The following is an 18505-nucleotide window of genomic DNA, read 5'->3' as shown; positions in this document are numbered from 1 at the left end:
GAAATCAGATCAGTTTCTGGAAAGACTGATTCCCCCGTGTCGTTCTTTCTTTCCCCTTCTGGCTGAATTCCCATCTGGAGCGTGGATGCTATTCCACGTAAACCAAGTTATTCAGCCTCTTTTTCTCCACTAATTTTCCTACTACACTATTCTTTTCTAATCTCTCTTTATATCTGTAATTAAGTAAGTTTTTTCCTAGGACGCCTACTCCGTCTCCCCTTCGAATTACCCTGGATCCACTGGGGCTGGACCCCGGCAGTAAAAAGCCACATGTGGTGAGTGGCTACCATACTATTGGACAGCACAGACCTTTCCAATCCCATTACATCTGTCTGGGTTTTTCTTCTCTCAACCATTCAACTGCCTACCTTAAATTGTAGTCATATTCCTTTGCCTTTCCTCCTCCATAGTTTTTATCATTTGTGTGCATCCTTAAATACCACTCTCTATTGCTTAGCTGCTTTTTGGTTTAATTAAAATATAATTTTGTATATAATCTCCAATTTTTTTCCTGAACATACTGTTTCTAAGATTCACTCCTATTGCTGCGTGTTGTAATATTTCATTCATTTTCACTGCTGCAGAGTAGTGTTTTCCATTGTGTGAATGAATATAGAACAAACTATCTTTTCCATCAATGAACATCTGGGTTGTTTCTAATTTTGAATTATGAATAATTCTGCAAATGTCTCTTGCTTCATATATTATGAATCATCTATGGTATCTACTTAGATGTAGAAGGACATAAAATAGACATAATCAAATTAATTTTAAAAAGCCCAAGCTGTTTCCCAAATGATTAAATAACCATTTAACCACCAACAGTGGGGATTCCCAGGTGACACAGTGGTAAAGAATTAGCCTGACAGTGCAAGAGACCCCTGGGTCAGGAATATCCCCTGGAGGAGAAAATGGCAACCCACTCTAGTATTCTCGCTGGGAAAATTCCACGGACAGAGGAATCTGGTGGGCTATAGTCCATGGGTTTGCAAAGAGTCAGACATGACTGAGCAACTAAGTCACCCACATAGTGAGAGAAAATGGTGTTTTACCATGGTCTCAATTTGCTTTTCCATGGTGACTAATGGATTGGAAAAACACTCATTTCCCTGTCGTCTTTTATTTTTCAAAAAATGATTATTTATGCCTTTTGTCCAATTTTGTATTGGTTTTAATATTGATATGCAGGCTAATTTATATAATCTGGATACCAATACTTTCTCAATTATGCATTACAATAATATTCACCAAGTTTGTATTTTGCCTCTTCACACTCTTTTTACACATAAAAGTTCTTAGTTTGAATGCAGTCAAATTTATCAGTCTCTTCTTTGAGTATTTTACATCTTGTTTAAAAAATGTTTGCATACTCTGAGTTCATGAAGATTCTTGTTTTTAAAGCTCATCTCTTACGTTTAAATCTTGAATCCATGGGGAATTTCTAGTTAGTTAGTAAGGTCCAATTTCATTTTTTCCAACATGGATAATCATTTGTCCCTGTATTCTCCTTTCTGTAGTTTTCTGCAATGCCTCTTCTGTTTTATATAGCATTTTCAAAACATATGTGAACATGATTCTAAGCCCTCTAGTCTGTTCCCCTGGTTAATCATTCTATCCTATACCAATACCACACTAAGTCTCAATTACTAGTCTTGATATTTGGTAGAGCAAGCCCCACACCTATTCTTCTGTATGAATGTCAAGATTATTCTTGGCTTTCTGTCCTTCCAAATGAATTTTAGAATCAATTTGAAAAATTCCCCAAATACCCTGTTAGAATTTTGATTGGAACTGCATTGACTCTATAGGTCAATCTGGAGAAAGCAGATATCTTCATAGCCATGAAGTTGGAATATTTATCTAGGCGGGAATATTTATAAGGTTTCCTTTGTTTTCAAGATTTTTCATATTCTCCATAGAGTTGCTTGCTTTTAATGTACTATTCACAAAATTTGCAGCACTAAAATTATTTCTAAATATTAAGTTGTTATATTATTTGCCTACTTCAAGGACTAAGGAACTTTGGAAATATCTGCTAGACTGACTTGTTTCTAACTGGTTTCCTTAATTTACATATCCAACAGACATTTATTAAGCACCAGTGTGCCAGACTATCCTATGCACTGATAAAAATCTTCCTCAACTATTCTGCTCCAACCCCTGAGAAAATCACTGTCTCTCTTTTATCTTTTTCCTGCATTCCAGTCCCCTCAAAATTATTAAGTGTTTTTTTCTCGTCTCAACTTCAGCAATTCTTCCCCCTGGACACATTATGTTCCCCTCATTGAAAAACTTGATAGAGCGGTTCTTTTAATATTCTCTGAAGAGGAGCCAGAAAGCCTGTAACCCTAGGTACGATGATATTTCTTTTCCTACAAGACCTACACCTCTGTCACAATAGATAAAATCATCCAAATCAGGCATATAAACAATTTCAATCAAAAAGACACGAACCCAACAAAAACGTCACAAATGTATGCTTTCCGCACAGGTAAGTCTTACAAACCGTTATGAATCACTGAACTAAGAAACTGGTGGAAAAGTATGCCTCAAGACTGTACACTGGTGGGGAATCAGACAGCCTGGACTAACAGCCTGGTGTAACATGGAAACTGACCTTAGTCACGCCCTAGAATTGCAGGTCAGACTTCTGGGTCAGCCCTCCCAGTCAACCTTTCAACCTTAAGAGGATCTCTTCTAGGCCTTCCAACCCTGTTTTCATCCCCAAATCTACACCAGTCTTTCATTTACCGCAGTTACTTAGCACCCCCGTCGTTGTCAGACACAGGGCTAGATGAGGGAATAAATACAGCGCTGTCTGTGCCGCCATGAAGTTCACCTTCAAAGAGTAAGGTCTGTATAGAAATAATTACTCCACGGTGTGAACATCGATATATCCGAAAGCAAGGAGAGAGGAGGGAGTGATTCTATCTCCTAGGGAGTAACATCTGAGTCCCAAAGAATGAACACTGCAAGTCAAAAACAGAGGGGTGGGGGTGGGGGTAGGCCATTTCTGCTGAGAGAAAGGCGTGGTTAAAGGGATAGGCGAGTGCTGGAAGCTGAGACAGAGAGAGAAGCTGGTGGCGTGAGAAGGTGTAAGAACGGGTTCAGGTTGGGGGGATCTCGGAACTGCGGGGGGAGCCAGAGCCGCGGCCGCACGGCACCCATTCCCCGCAGCCTGCTTCAGGCCAGCCCACCCCGGCTCCAAGCCCCGAGAAAAGCCGGTAAACGCCCCGAGGAAGTAGGCTGGCCACGGGCGGACGCCCCGGGACCCCGGCGCCCCAGACCCTGCCCGGCCGGCTGCCCGCACCTTGCCAAGGAGTCGCCGGAGAGCCTCGCAGTCGAACTCCATCTCCAGCCAGGACCGCGAGGCCGGTTCCGCGACCCCAGCCCCAGGATCTCCTTCCGCACTTTCCCTGGACGGAGGCTGCCGCGGACCAAACTTCCCGAGCGGTCCTAGACCCCGCCCCTTCCCAGGCTCGAAAGTCCGCCCGCGTCCCAACGCCCGGGGCTCAGCCCGGCTCCGCCCGCGGTCTGATGACCGATGCGCTGAGAACCGTGAGCGCCCACGGAACCATGACCAGGCTTGCTGGAAGGAAACTCGGGGACATCTGTGAAGAAAGGAATAGGAAGGACCCTAGGAGAGCCAGTAAAGGAGGTAGAAGATATTGGCGCTGTTCTGGGGAGAGAGTTTCGAGAAGGATGTGTTAAATTCGGCTGAGTATCGAGAAAGATCAAGACCCCCGAGTTGTAGTTGCATTTAGAAAGGAAGAGGCAATGGAACTTCAAAAGCAAATCCTCGGTGGGGCGGGGGGGTGGGTGGCTAGACAGGAAAACCGAACAGGTCTAGAACCTTGTTAAAACTGGGAGGTAAGACAGCTGAGTGAGGGTTGTGCAACGTGGGGGGAAGGGGTTGGCTTTGCGGGACGGGGCAGGGCAGAGCATAACCACGCTGGCGGCAGAAAGAGGAAAAAGTCAAGTGACAAAAAGATTTTGAAGACAAAAGTAGGAGATTCGCGCATAAGGTCATCTGGAGCAGTAAGACGAACAGATGCAATTTGCTGGCCTTGTTTGGTCTGCTTGAATGAGTTACTTACTTACCAGCTTTGCAGCCCTGGTTTGAGCCGGTCTCCAGAGCTTGCTATTGTAACTCGAAAGAGGTTGTGTAGGCAGGAGGGTGATTGTATTTATGAGAAGAGCCAAAGGTAGGAATACTGTGACTCTATTAGTAGATGATGATGAAAGGTTGGAAGGAGCACTTATTTATTCAACAAACTTTTGTTGAACATGGGCTATTTGCTAGATATTGTTGTTGGAGGAAGAAATTTTCCTCTATTTTTGTAACTTCTTCTCGCTGGTCTAAAAAGTAAACTGACACCAGACAGAAAAACAGGAGAAAATCAGACTGAAATTAATAACACGTATATCTGGGAGAGACCCAGGAGAACTGTGAGTAACCACAATGGCTGAAGCCCCCACCTTAAATACCATCTTCAGCCAAAGGCAAAAGAGGATGTTGGGGGTTGTGGTTTGAAACCTCAAAGGGGAGATAGTTTACATGGAGATGAAAAGTAAATGTTTGATAAACAAATATTTGCTGAGCCTTGTAGAGCCTGGGAGACTCTGAGTTCTAGGCTCTGCCCAGTTACTCCCACGCCTAGCTCATATTCCTTGCGGGTGATAGCTTCACCTGGGGAACAGACCCTCTATCTAAAACCTTTGAGGCAGTTGAAAGTGAAAGTGAAAGTGAAGTCGTGTCCGACTCTTCGCGACCCCATGAACTGTAGCCTATCAGGCTCCTCCGTCCATGTGATTTTCCAGGCAAGAGTGCTGGAGTGGGTTGCCATTTCTTTCTCCAGGGGATCCCGGGTCCCCCGCATTGCAGGCAGACGCTTTACCGTCTGAGCCACCAGGGAATAGGGGAAGGTCAAAGATTCTTCCTGAGTCTCTTGGGCTTTAAAAGTAATCATTGTCAATTAATCCTCCTACCAAAGGGACACGTTTTAGGGTGGCAGATTTTGCTCCCCTACAGTATTTTTCTAGATCTGACGATAGAGAAGTAAACAAAGTAGACAAAAGTATTGGCAGTCCTCAGGATGTCATTCTTTTATTAGTAAGAGCAAAACAATAAATATACTAAGTAAATGAGACCATATGTTAGAAGTGATTACATGTCGTGAGGAATAAATGTTTTAAAGGCAAGGTAAGAAGGTAAGGGTAGGTCTCCCTGACAGACTAAGCATTCCGTGTTAGAGGACATCCAGGGCCTTTAGACAGGTGTGTGCTTGGGGAAACTGCAGGGAGGCCAGTGTGGCTGGAGCCAAATGAAGAGGTGAGGAAGCAGAAGTAGGCAATTCAAAGAAACACGGGGGAGCCACAGATGGTTTAGGGGCAATGATTCTTCCAGTATGGTCCCCAGATTTCCTCGGCATCACTTGGATCTTTACAGAAATGTGCATTCTAAGGCCCCACCCCAGACTTAAATAGGAAACCCTGGGGATTGGGTCAAGCGGCCTTTTGTTGCTTTTTGTTTTTAGTTGGAGTTAGTTTCTGCTGTAAAGCAGTCTTTACAAGCCTGCGTGATTCTAATGCATGATAAAGTCTGAGACCCACTAAAGGGATTTTGTGGACAATTGTGACTCTGGCTTGTTAGTGCCCTCCCGCAAGAGACCATCAGGAACACACCCATACTCAAGTAGGGTTGATCCCTCCTTGTGGTAAGGGAGCACGTACTGTGGAAAACTGCCAGGACGACTGAGTAAGAGTGTGGAAAGAACCTATTTCAGGATTTGGGCTCTGGATAATTTGGGAGAGGACTTATGGAATCAAAGCTTTACTTTGGATTGGGTGTTTTCAGAAGCCAGGGACAATTCTGAGATTGGATATCTCAATAAATATTATCTCTCAGATGGCCAAATGGGAGCAGGGTTAAGGCTGTAATTGGTAAAGCAGCAGTAGTCACATCAGCAGAGAGAAGAGGATGTTTGCTATTTCCCGGGTTGCACAGTAACCTTGTTTTTGTCTCTGCTTAGATGAAGTTATGATAAGGACTTGTTTTGTCTCATCTTATCATGGTCTGTGCTGTATGATGCCAGTGTTCGGAGAGATTGTTTATATCCAACAAGAGATAACAGAAGCTTGGCTGTGAGTCCAGGTCATCTTCTAGCAACACTGGGGCCTATCTGGGTCAGTCCAGTTCTCAGATGTCAGGGGCTGCTTTTTTCTTCCTTAAACTTTTGCTCTGAGAGAAAGAGGATGCCACTGCAGGGTTTTGAACAGAGGAGTGACATGACCTGAGTTGTAAAAGAAGTCTGACTGCTTCACTGTGAAGAGAGGAGGCGGGGAGTGGAAGCCAGGAGACAGGTAGGAGGTGAGAAGGTGGAAGGATGAGGCCTCTTAAGAGCACATCACCCAGACCTATCACACCTCAGGAACTGTGAAACTTCCAGGGATTCTGAGGTCTTACAGATCCTGTCACAAATCCATTAATCAAGGAAAAGCGATCTAGTTAGAAGAAAGGCCTAAGCAAGTTTCTTCAGTCTTTTATGAAAACCTTTTATGAAAGAGGCCTTCCATTCAAATCAGAAATTCTCTTCTGGTTTAATCACTGTGGATGGATCACTGGCACTAGGACACTATGCCTGTTTGTGCGTGCACGCATGCTATCATTTCCCACGTGGAGGATATATTGCTCAGAGTTTTATGTGCTCTATTGCATGAATTCACCTAGATGGGATTTGTATCAATTATTATTGATAATAATATTATTGTTGTTGATAATATTATTGGAATAATTATATCAATTATTATCTCTTTTACTGATGAGCAAACTGGGGTTTAGTGAACTATTTATTATCTATGTCCTTGTTTCTGAGATCCTGTTGAATAAGAGACATATCACTGACAGTGTTTGGAGGGAGAAAAGATTACGAAATTAAATATGTACTAGTTTTAACCTCACTTTGGGGAATTTGTCTTGCAGAAATAAAAGTACCCAGGATGTTTGTGCAAAGATGTTCATTATATTAAAAGGGGAAAAAAAGCCCCCAGGCTAAGAAATGGGTAATGTGTATATTCTGCACCTTTGTTTATAGCTTGAAAAAATTCACAAGAATGGCTTGTTTAAAATTATAATATTTTTTATTGGTGCTCTGCTTCTGATCTCTGTTTATATTCTGCTTTCACAGTTATGGGTCCTACCAGACACATTGTTTACGGATAAAACCTTGGTATTCTGACTATCAGACAAACGTATCCTTATCATTTACTTCTTAAAAAACTTTTTTTTAATTGTAAAATACACGTAATGTACAATTTACTATCTTAGCCATTTTAAGTATGCAGTTCAGTGGTAATAAATACATCCATAATGTTTTATAGCCATCACTACCATCTGTCCCCATAAATCTTCTTATCTTATGAAACAAAGGCCATACCCATTAAATAATAACTTCCCATTCTTCCCTCCCTCCAACCCCTGAAAACCACCATTCTGCTTTCTGCCTCTATAATTTTTACTAAAGTATGCCACCAATGGAGTAGAGAGTCCAGAAACAGACCCTCACATTTATAGTCAATTATTTTTGACAAAAGTGTCAAGACCATTCAATGGGAAAAGAATAGTCTTTTCAGCAAATGGCATTGGGAAATCTGACTACCCATATGCAAAAATGAAGTTAGATCCTTATGCAATACCATATACAAATATTAACTTAAAATGGATCAAAGACCTAAATGTTAAGACTTAAAACAATAAAACTCCTAGGAGAAAATATAGGAAAAAAACTTCCTAAGATTAGATTTGGCAGTGATTTCTTGGATATGACATGAAGGACATAGGCAACAAAAGAAAAAAATAGACAAATTGGACCTCATAAAAATTTAGAAATTTTGTTCACCAGAGGACAGTATCATTTACTTCTTAGATGTGTGAAGATTGTGGTGGTGTTCACTGACCGACAGCATATGCTGCATCTCAGGCAGTCCTTCCACAAATGTCCTTTGACCTCGTGAAATGAAACTGTAATCTTTCTTTTTTTATAAATATTTTATATAACCTCTCATGCTCTGTCTGAACCAGCATAACTCTCTGAGGGTCACTTTGCCTTCTCCGGTGAAGTAAAAAAACATAATACTCAAGAGAAATTTGTCTAAGAAATTTTGTTTTTCGCAATCACAATAATGTTTATGGTGGTAAAAAGTTGGGGGAAAAAAGAAGTCTAAACGCATATTTTGCCTATTGCTTGCTTATTACCTCTCAGTTCCAAGCCCACCATTCATTGCTTGCTCTGCTGTACTGGAACTGGACCTTTTAAGCATTTTCCCCCAGCTAGTGGGCTTGATATTAAGTTCTGTCGATAGAGGGCCTAGGGTGATACTAAGGAGGAAGAGACTTCCTCCCTCCAGTGTGCTATTTTGGTCCTACTGTGTGGCCGCCAGGGGTACGAGTGGGGTGGTGGTGCTCACTCTGTGCAGCTTCAGTGGTCCTCTGTAAACTCCTCCTCGCTGAGTTTCAGTGGCACCCGTGGTAGTCAATCAGTTCTATGCGCCGCCCCCGCCCCCACAATGAGATGGCTTTCTGGTCCATTCTACTGGCATATCCCCAGAAGGTAGATTCTCAATGAAGATCAGTAAACCTGACAAACCATCCCCCCACCGCCTCCCGCCACCGGAGACTTCCAGCAAACTCCACCAGCATCTCAATGAGTGGTTCCCTATGTACCAGCTCCAGCCTACAGCAGCTCATTGGATTTTCCCTACCATCCAGCTGGCCCTGACCATCACTTCTCCAACAAGTTTTGGATCTCTGCCCTGGAGGGGAAGGCACTCTTTCCAGTTTATTCCTACCTTGGATACTTTGCCTCAGTTCTAGTGGTGATGACTGCTGTCTATATATGCTAGTCCTATGATATGTACAGCTTTCAACCTCTTCCATTAATCTCCTGTTCCTAGTTACTAATTCTTTTTGTTGAACTTTCTCTGTCCAAATTATTGTGGTTTCTATCTCCTGACTCGATCTTGCCTGATTTATCTATTACTGAGATAAAGATGAGGGAACTCCGTGGCAGTGGTTAGGAGTGGCACTTTCACTGCTGGGGCCCACGTTTCATCCCTGGTTGGGGGAGCTGCACAGCACAGACAAAGAAAAAAGAAAGAGTAAGAGAAAGGGAGAAGGAGGACATACACGTGGAATACTACACAGGAACAGAAAAATAAGTTAGACTTCTGCTTCTATGAACGATCAGCCTCTACAGGAGTTGCCTTCTTTCCATAAACAAATAGAAAATTGTACAAAATATATGAAATAATTATCTTCAGGTCTTGCACAAGGACCAGCACCAGTCCATGAACTTTGAAAGAGAGGAAACAAGAGAGTTGAGCCTTCCAGTTGCCCCAGCCTACTGCATCGAGGCAGCTTTCAGCCTGCAGCACAGACATGGGTTACCCGAACGAAGCCAAGTCAAAAAGAAGGATAGTGGTGTGCCAAGGAAACCAGAGTGCCAGGAACTTGCAGGGTGGAGTCCTGAAAAGAGGCGATTCCACAGAGGAAGCACTCTGGAGATCTCCACAGGGACCCCTGTGAGTCTTTGGCTGAGTTCTGTCTGTGCACACGTGGGGTAAAGACTCCGTGAGGCTGGGAACAAGAACCACCCAGAAACAGTAGGCCAAACACTTCTGGGAGCTCCCAAAGAGGCTGGGGATGTGGAAAATTCCACAGAGTGGGAGACCTAACACCATAGGCATCAGGGAGTGTTCAGAAGGGTCATAGTTCAGCAATAGGGGTGATTACTCTTAGAGTAAAGGCTGCTCTTGATCCACCGCCGCAGAGCTTAAAACACACCTCAGAGAACCAGACTGACTCAGAGAACGTAACTGAATCCCAGAAGGAAACCCAACACTGCTGAATAGAATGCAAAAAATTCCTGCACTCAAGTGTAAAATTCCCAATGTTGAACATCTAACCAAAGTTGCCAGGCATTCAAAGAAGCAGGAAAATATCATCCATGACAAAGAGAAAAAACAACCACCAAAACAGCCCCAGAAGTAACAGCAATGGGCCCTTAAAATGTTTATTATCAATCTCACAAATATGCTCAATGATGTAAAGGAAAACATGAACATGATATGGAGAAAACTGAAAGATAGCATTTGAAAAAAAAAAAGAAATTGAACTTCTAAGAGATGAGAAATACAACATCAAATTTAAAATATACTGTATGGGATTAACAGAAGCTTAGAAGATTAGCAGGAAAGATGATTGAAGTTGAAAAAGACTGCAATAGAAAATATCCAAAGTGGAACACAAAGAGAAGAATAATGAACAGAGTTCCAGCAGGCGGTGGGACAAACTCCACATGTAATGGGGGTCACAGAAGAGGAACTGGGGGACAGAAGAAATGTTTGAAGAAACAGTAGCCAAACATTTCTCCAATTTTATGAAAAGCATAAACACACTGATTCAAGAAGTTCACCAAACCCCAGGTAGAAAAAGCATGCAGAAATTTACACAAAGCAACCGCAAAATCAAATTGCTGAAAATTAGTGATAGAGGAATTTTTAAACAGGCAAAACTTTCCCTATGATCCACTAATCCTCCTCTTGGGATTTACCCTGGAAAAATTAAAACTTATGTTCCCTCTAAAAATTATATGCAAGTATTTATAACATCTCTGTTCAACATAGCGCAAAACTGGAAACAACCCTAACGCTATTGGACAGGGAAATTGACAAACTGATACAACCGTACAATGCAATAATATTCATTGAGAAAGAACTGACTATTGTACAACATGAATGAATCTCAAAGGCGTTAATGCTAAGTGAGAGAAGCCAGTGGAGAAGCCAGTGGAAGAAGGTTATGATTCCATTTACATGAAGTTCAGTGGTTGTCAGGGACCAGGGAATTTAGGGAGAAGGGATTGACTTCAGAGGGGTATGGGGAGTTTTTTGAGGTGATCACAATTTTGTCTGTCCTAATTGTGGTGGTAGTTACAAGACTGATACATTTTTTAAATTGTATCAATCGTACACTGAAAATGAATGTGTTTTATCCTATGTAATTTATACCTCAATAAAGCTCCTTATTAGAAATGGAAAAAGGAATGTGTTTAGATTTTTTTTCTCAATTGACCTAGGATGTATTGTTATAGGAGAAAAGCCAGTAATGAGTTAGCAAAAAGTTCGTTCAGGTTTTCCAGTAACAATTTAGAGAAAAAATCTGAACAAACTTTTTGGACAACCCAATATGTGGTAGAATATGTGGTATGATCGATCACCTTTAATGAAACAACACTGAAAACCCCTCTGTGTGTATCGCTGCGTATTCCTGTGCACCTCTATATGTAGAGTCCTCTGTGTGTCTAATGATGTTCACAAGCTCCTGGATAAGTCTTTGGCAGAGGAATACACACTAGACTGTAACACTTATTACATCATGGGGCTAAGAAGAGGAAGAATATCACAGTCTTCTTTATACATCTTTGGATGATTTCATGTTTTACAATGAACACCCATTAGAAAATCATGAAAATAAGGGAGAGGATATCAAACTAATGGGATGTGTATGTAGGAAGAACTCTGATGGGGGGAGGAGCCCACCATGTCAGTGCAGGGGTGGTCATTAAACTTGACAAAAAAGATTTTGGTAACCTCCGAGAGAGCATCCAGTTAGTGGGGTTGGGGCAGAAGTCAAGGTGTGAAGTGTGGAAGCAAAGCATGGACTGGAAAGAAAGGCTTTATGAACCACTTGTTCAGGAAGTGTGGTCATAAAAGGCGGTTTAATAGACAGGACAGTTAAGAAGGGAGCTTTCTGTGAGAATAGGTAAAGAATGCTTGTGGCTTCTTGAAGGCCAAGAAAAGAGAACCAGTGGACAGGAACTGAACAAAAGTGTTAAAGAGTGCTATAAAATGATGAGGAGGAGAGGTGGAAGGGGAAGGGTTGCAGGGACAGAAATAAAGACTTCTCATTTCCCTAGAATTCAGTTGTGTTTCATTCACAGTTGTCATTGACCTAGGAATGCACCTTTCCCAACCGCAGTCTTAGTCTAAAGAGCTCAACTTCCTAACAGGCAACTGGGCCCTGATCTGGAGCATCACCTGTGTGACCTAATGCAGATCACTTGGGACCATACAGAAAGCTGAGCTCTGAAGAATTGATGCTTTTGAACTGTGATGTTGGAGAAGACTCTAGAGAGTGCCTTGGATGCAAGGAGATCAAACCAGTCCATCCTAAAGGAGATCAGTCCTGAATACTTATTGGAAATACTGATACTGAAGCTGAAGCTGCAATACTTTGGCCACCTGATGCGGAGAGCCAACTCATTGGAAAAGACCCTGATGCTGGGAAAAGATTGAAGGCAGGAGGAGAAGGGGATGACAGAGGGTGAGATGGTTGGATGGCGTCACTGACTTGATGGACATGAGTTTGAGCAGGCTTCAGGAGTTGGTGATGGACAGGGAAGCCTGGAGTGCTGCAGTCCATGGGGTCACAAAGAGTTGGACACGACTGAGTGACTGAACTGACTAGGTTTTGTAAGCCTCAGTTTTCTCATTGGTAAAATGGGGTAAATAATAGTACCTACCTCATATTGTTGCCATGAGATAACGCATTCAGAGAGCTTACATTGCCGCTCACTGCTCATCTGGGGGCAGTCTCTCTGACCTTCTGTGGTCCAGTCCATGTCATCATGATGTCACAATGCCCTACTAGACTCCAACTTCTCCACTAGAGAGTTGTGGATGCTTTGGAGCTAAGGACCTCTACCAACTGAGGGTTTCATGAGCACATTCCTTTGTCAAGATCTTGGTGAATAGTCCTTCACTGTGCAATCGTGTCTTAGAAATTGTTTTACTTGTTATCATGATTGTGCTTGGCTGGATGCTTTTTGTTGGATTTGCATGTTACTTGGGCACATTTCCAGAGTTCGTGGTAAGTAATGACCTTGCCTGTTACTTCTTGGTAGTCAGTCTTGGCTCTGGCTCACCCTCCCAGCTGGGATTTCTGACCAAACAGGAAAGATGGTTGTGGTCTCACCACTAATAAGAGGTCAGAGTGTGGTGGGAACAAAGTTAGTTTCCCAGGCTACTTCCCATCCCATTGGGACATCTTTAAGCCTTTACCCCTCCCTTTGGTTACTTAATATCACATATTTCAAAGCATGATGGAATCTGTAAGGGTTCTGCTAGAGACATTGCCTGACTTCTGGATTTCAGGCCAAGTGGATCAGTGGTTGCTGGGAGGAAAGGGAATGTGGGTATTTGTGGACGTTTGAGCAGCCCTTCCAGTCACATACAGGGGCAGTTACCTACTGGGACAATGAATAGGGCCAGCTCTGCCTTTAAGCTTCTTTTTGCCTCAGCCTCCAACTCTGAAGTGGAAAGAGAGGTGGGTTGTTCAGGAGAGCAAGATACACCTGAGGAGCCAGCCTTTGGATGAAGATCTGCAACTCTGAGCGATTGTGATGGTCTGTTGAGCTGGATTCCTCCCTTTCAAGACAACTGGATAGCACCTGGAAATGTCAATGGAAAGTTTACTTTCCTCTGGAAAATAAAATGAACTGTGAAACGGGAGAGAATTTGAGGAGCACTGCTGAGGACAGCAAGCCCTGGTTCAAAGATTCGTTAATAACTACACCTCCTGGGTATTCTTTTCAATGACTGTTCCACCTATTATTTTTTCCATGCAGACTCTAATAAATTACACCAGCATTTTTAATGCCCCTTTTGGCAGATTCTGAAACTTGAGTTAATGTAAATTTGAGTTCAGGTCCTAACTTTGCAACTTCCTGGCCATATGACCTTAGGAAAGTTTAATCTCTCTGAACCTCAGCTTCTTCATCCATATGATGGAGATATTCCAGTATCTTTCTGTTTTTGTGAGAATTACACTTGGAAATTCATGTGAAGCATTTAATGCAGAACTTGACAAGTTAGTAAATGCTAACTTTAAGTAGTAAATGCTAACTTAACAACTAGGCCAAATAATGAACTAGTCAACAGACTTACTGGTGACTATGACCTTACCTGCTTACCTAGGGCCACACCAACCCATTTGTGAAGGTGAAGCATAGATCTCTGGACTTAAGACCTCTCTGATTCATTCCACTTGGCCAGCCTGTCTATAGGAAACATTAGTATCAGTGTCTTTGTAGCAAACCATCTCTTGGGTTTCTTGAATCCCACCCCATTTCATTTAGACTGGTTTTTTCAAAGATGTTCCCATTGTTAAAGAAACTTAACTCTTAAGAGTCTTAATATTATATAATATGCAATTACAGGAGCAGGTTTTCTGGGAAGCTTCTCCAGAAGGCATGGGTATCAAGCAAGTCCCAGCCCTAGATATCCTAGGAGCAGGGCATGATGGGGTTCTTTTTTTCTCGCCATATGCTCCAGAATTTCTATGAAAGTATCAGCCCAACAGTCAGACCTGTGCGGGGTGGGGTTGCACGTGGAGTCACTGGGCACCTATTTAACTTGAACCGCTGCCACGGAGAAGGCAATGGCACCCCTCTCCATTACTCTTGCCTGGAAAATCCCATGGATGGAGGAGCCTGGTGGGCTCCAGTCTATGGGGTCGCTAAGAGTCGGACAGGACTGAGCGACTTCACTTTCACTTTTCACTTTTGCATTGGAGAAGGAAATGGGAACCCACTCCAGTGTTCTTTCCTGGAGAATCCCAGGAACAGGGGAACCTGGTGGGCTGCCGTCCATGGGGTTGCGCAGAGTTGGACACGACTGAAGTGACTTAGCAGCAGCAGCAGCTGCCACGGTGTGATCCTGACCAAACCATTAAAATTGTGTGTGCCTCAGTTTCTCCAGCTATGAAATAAGCAGAATAGCCCATCTTCCTCTTTCCTTCTCAGGAAAGTCAAGAGGAGGCTTTCCCTGCATGATGAGGGTTTAGCTGTATCATTTCTCAAAATGCAAGACTTTTCTTCTTTGAGTAGCCTAACAACAGTTACTCAAGTTATTTAAGTAATTGCTTATAGTGTACATAGCCAGTGACTCCTCCCCATTAATCCATAGTGTGTTGTTTTGTTCACAGCAATGCCTTGTGCATCTGATTGCATAAAACAGGTAGTCAAACTTTTGGCAGGTGATGAGTTAATAAAGATAAGATCCCAGCTAGACCCTAAACACACAGTCACCAAAGAACAGGGCCCTCCTACTCAGAGTTCTTTAGCCCTAAAACACCTGACACCCTGGTCAACTGTCCCATACTTTCTGACTCTGACTGGTCCTCAAGGTCACAAGAGTTGATGTCACAATTGGTGTCCGAGCTCTGCCCCCCAGATAGCCATGACGAGCCACTTCAGGTCAAACTAGACCACGAAGTTCCCCAGCCAGGAGCTACCATGCTGGACCATCCACCATCTGGTCTTGAATGAAGACAGCCCAGTTTCCAGGGCTCGGAATAGAACACCACACCTTCCAGAACCACCTGTTTCGCTCTGCACGCACCACCAGCTAAGAAGCCCTGCAATGATTGTTGTCTTATGGATGCTTCTCATTGCAGGAACAATGTGGAAGGGATACAAATATCCCCCAGGAGGGGTAAGTGTGCCTTCAGCTTTGTTCTCTCTTCCTACTTTGAAAATGTATTCCCTGGGATACATGAACCAAGCACCAAAATCCAACTTTAAAAACACTCGCTTTATTTTAAAAAGTTACTCTAGCATACCTACTTCTATTGTTATTCAGTATCTATCTGTTTAGAGTTGAGAGAGTTCCCTGTGCCTCTCATGTGATCTTTTATACATCTTTCCCTGAATCTTTACTCTTAAGTTCTTTAGTGTCTTTCCAAAAACAAAAACAAAAAACTGGAGATACAGAGGGTGAAGATGTTTCAGGCCCAGAGTCAAAGCTGTCTGACAGGCATGACCTGTTCTCATACTTAACGGAACACTTCATATGCTCTGCCTTCAATTTCCCTTCTTCAATTAGCCCACATCAGCAACCCAGGCTTAACTGTCCCTCGTCACATAAACACTGAGTTGTAAAACTGTCCTGTTGGCAGATGTCTTTCCTCTCTTCTGTTGGACCCTGGGTGTTTGTCTTTTCTCTACCACTTGTGTGCTCCCACACTGCTAAGTCCCAGTGGCAGCTGAGCTTGGAGGCATTAGATGAGGCAGAATGGGACACGACTACCCCTGCCTGCCCTTGGGAAGGAGGGCAGTTCCCGCAGCCCCACACCCTAGCCAACACTAGTCAAGACCCACCTGACCTCCTTTTCTCCCCCTAGACCCCAGTGGAAATAAGCAAAGATGATCCTGGTGAAGTGATGCAGCTCTGAAGCTTTCCCACCCAGCTGTACAGCTCCTGATGGTGTCACATATAAAGTAATTGCACACTATTTTGTCATTTTATGTAACAAGTTACCACACTTTTAAAGATTAATGAAGACTTGGTATTCTGTTAGCTCGAAATAGGGAGATGGACAGCAGGGAGGTAGCTGGGGGAATGGGAGGGATTGGGTCCCCTGTTTAATAATCCATAAGACTGGCATTAAGACTAAGATCCTTAGTTCAATTTGTCCCCTATTCAGTACCCTTGAGGAAATTCTGTAGAGCTCTTTAGATCTGTTTCCCCCATAATACCTTTCTCCTGGGTCCAAGGACCAGGGTCCAGGCAGGGGTGTGAAAAAGAGACTGCAGCAACTTTAAGCCTGTCCTCTGGGTGGGGCTATTTCTCTGTGGCCTTTTCACAGCTGTCATTAATAACCCGAAGTTTACACCATATGGGGAAAGGGATTTTAACATTGGGTGCTAGATACTATTCGGTATTTTAATCCTTGTAGTAACCTTCTTAGCGGCTTTTTACAGTGGCAAAAAAGAAGTTGGGAGGCTTAAGTACATTACCAACCCATACAGTTCTGTGTAGCAGAGATTAAGATCCAGGCCCATGTAAAGAGCATGCCAAGGAAAAGAGCTGAGCAAGAGAGACTGGGTTTTCCAAGATCTTGACCACCTTGGTTCAAATGTCTTCCTCACCTGAATAGCCCAGCAGTTGCCTTTTCTTTTAGCAGTGATCGCTGCTGAGCCTGGCAACATGGGTAGAAACAAAAGCTAACTGCCCAGCCCTCAACAGGATGCAGTTTTGAGTTCATGAGACCCAGAAAAGGTTCCCACTCTTGTGTATAAGACTCATGCTATTAATCTGGGTGTCTGAGCCCTAGGATATTCCTAATGAGCCCTCTAAAAGTGGTTTGAGCTTTCTGACCCTAAAAGAGAAGTACATCTTTTGGTTACATAGACAGCATTTTGTTAATGACTATAGGATATGTTTGCTAAAGTATTTTTAAGTGCCTCTATGCACTGCATGGCTTACCCTTTTTAATAGAACAAGTGAATTCAAAGTTTATATGCAGGACTGGATACTCGTATCTTTTATACTTGTATGACCTAGAGTCAACACATTACACTGAGTACATACACTCTCTGGCTGCGTGGCTGCACCCACTTGCCTCATATATTCCTAAGGACTCATCTTCCCATTTAGATCAGGCTCTTTTTATCATAGGGGATCGGAACTGCTCAATTTCTTGAAAAGAGGTGCTATATACCCAGTTCTTCTTCCCTTGTTCCCTGAGTGTATCTCCAAACTGTTCTCCTAACTTGTATGTCTGATACCAGAATAGTTCTCTAAGCTGGTGGGGCAAGAGGGAGGAGGTGTCAGTGGCAGGGGACTGAGCGGACAAGAATGGGTAAGGGAGAAGGAACAGAGGTGTGGGGGTGTGTGTGTGTGTAAGGAGGTAAATCCATCTCTAAGTCTGATGAGTCTGCTGGGGTTTCTAGCTGGAATAATATTCAGGGTGATGAAATAAGGAATATGAGTTTTGTTAAATAAATGCAAACCAGTGAAAATATCAATAAAATATTTTTAATGCCTACAATTTCTTTTATACATAATTGCAAAACTTTTATCTGTATATGCAAAAGTAGATTCTCTTGCAGGTCAACAGCACCAGAAAACAAGCTATGCTATGTAAATGTTTCTTTAAACTTGATTTGTCCATTATGTAAAAGACATGGATTTAATAACTTCAAAGAAATCTATATCCCACTCTTAATCATACACTAACACCTGAATATTTCATCACATCCACTCACAAAATAAATAGTAGTCTAATATATTCAGCACATTGAAAATAAAACAACCAGTCTCTATATATTTATTCTCTTTCCAAACATGTTTTGGTCTCCTGTTATATCTCAGAAGTGTATTAATAGCTGCTTTTAAATTATAAAATACAAAACAGTAATTTATTTCTTGGAGAAGATCTTAGGGATTACATTAAAAAATGAAATTTCGAGTTCCCATAGACTTTCTTGATAACAGTCTTTGAACCTTCTCACGGCACACATGTAAGGCTGCCTGTGACATGTGGTACCCTGGCCTCCAAATGGACATAACTGCATTTGTAGTTTAGAGAAAATACAAAGACAAGTTCTGAAAGTAGCTTTTAAAGAAAAAGTGCCCCCTGCTTTAACATAGCAACATCTAAAGC

At 42.7% G+C, this 18505-nt stretch overlaps 1 protein-coding gene across 1 annotated transcript in view; it reads right to left on the bottom strand.

Annotated features, from left to right (window-relative positions):
* The window catches only part of UEVLD (UEV and lactate/malate dehyrogenase domains), a 54997-nt gene extending 51585 nt beyond the window's left edge, over positions 1-3412 (bottom strand). The window contains exon 1 of the mRNA XM_052662184.1: positions 3311-3412. Coding sequence (XP_052518144.1) covers positions 3311-3352 — 42 coding nt within the window. The 5' untranslated portion in view covers positions 3353-3412. The remainder of the gene's footprint in view (positions 1-3310) is intronic.
* Between the last annotated feature and the right edge of the window lie 15093 nt (positions 3413-18505).

The sequence above is a fragment of the Budorcas taxicolor genome, chromosome 25 (assembly GCF_023091745.1).
Source record: "Budorcas taxicolor isolate Tak-1 chromosome 25, Takin1.1, whole genome shotgun sequence".
Taxonomy (NCBI): Eukaryota; Metazoa; Chordata; class Mammalia; order Artiodactyla; family Bovidae; genus Budorcas; species Budorcas taxicolor.
This window is presented reverse-complemented; position numbering and strand designations above follow the sequence as displayed.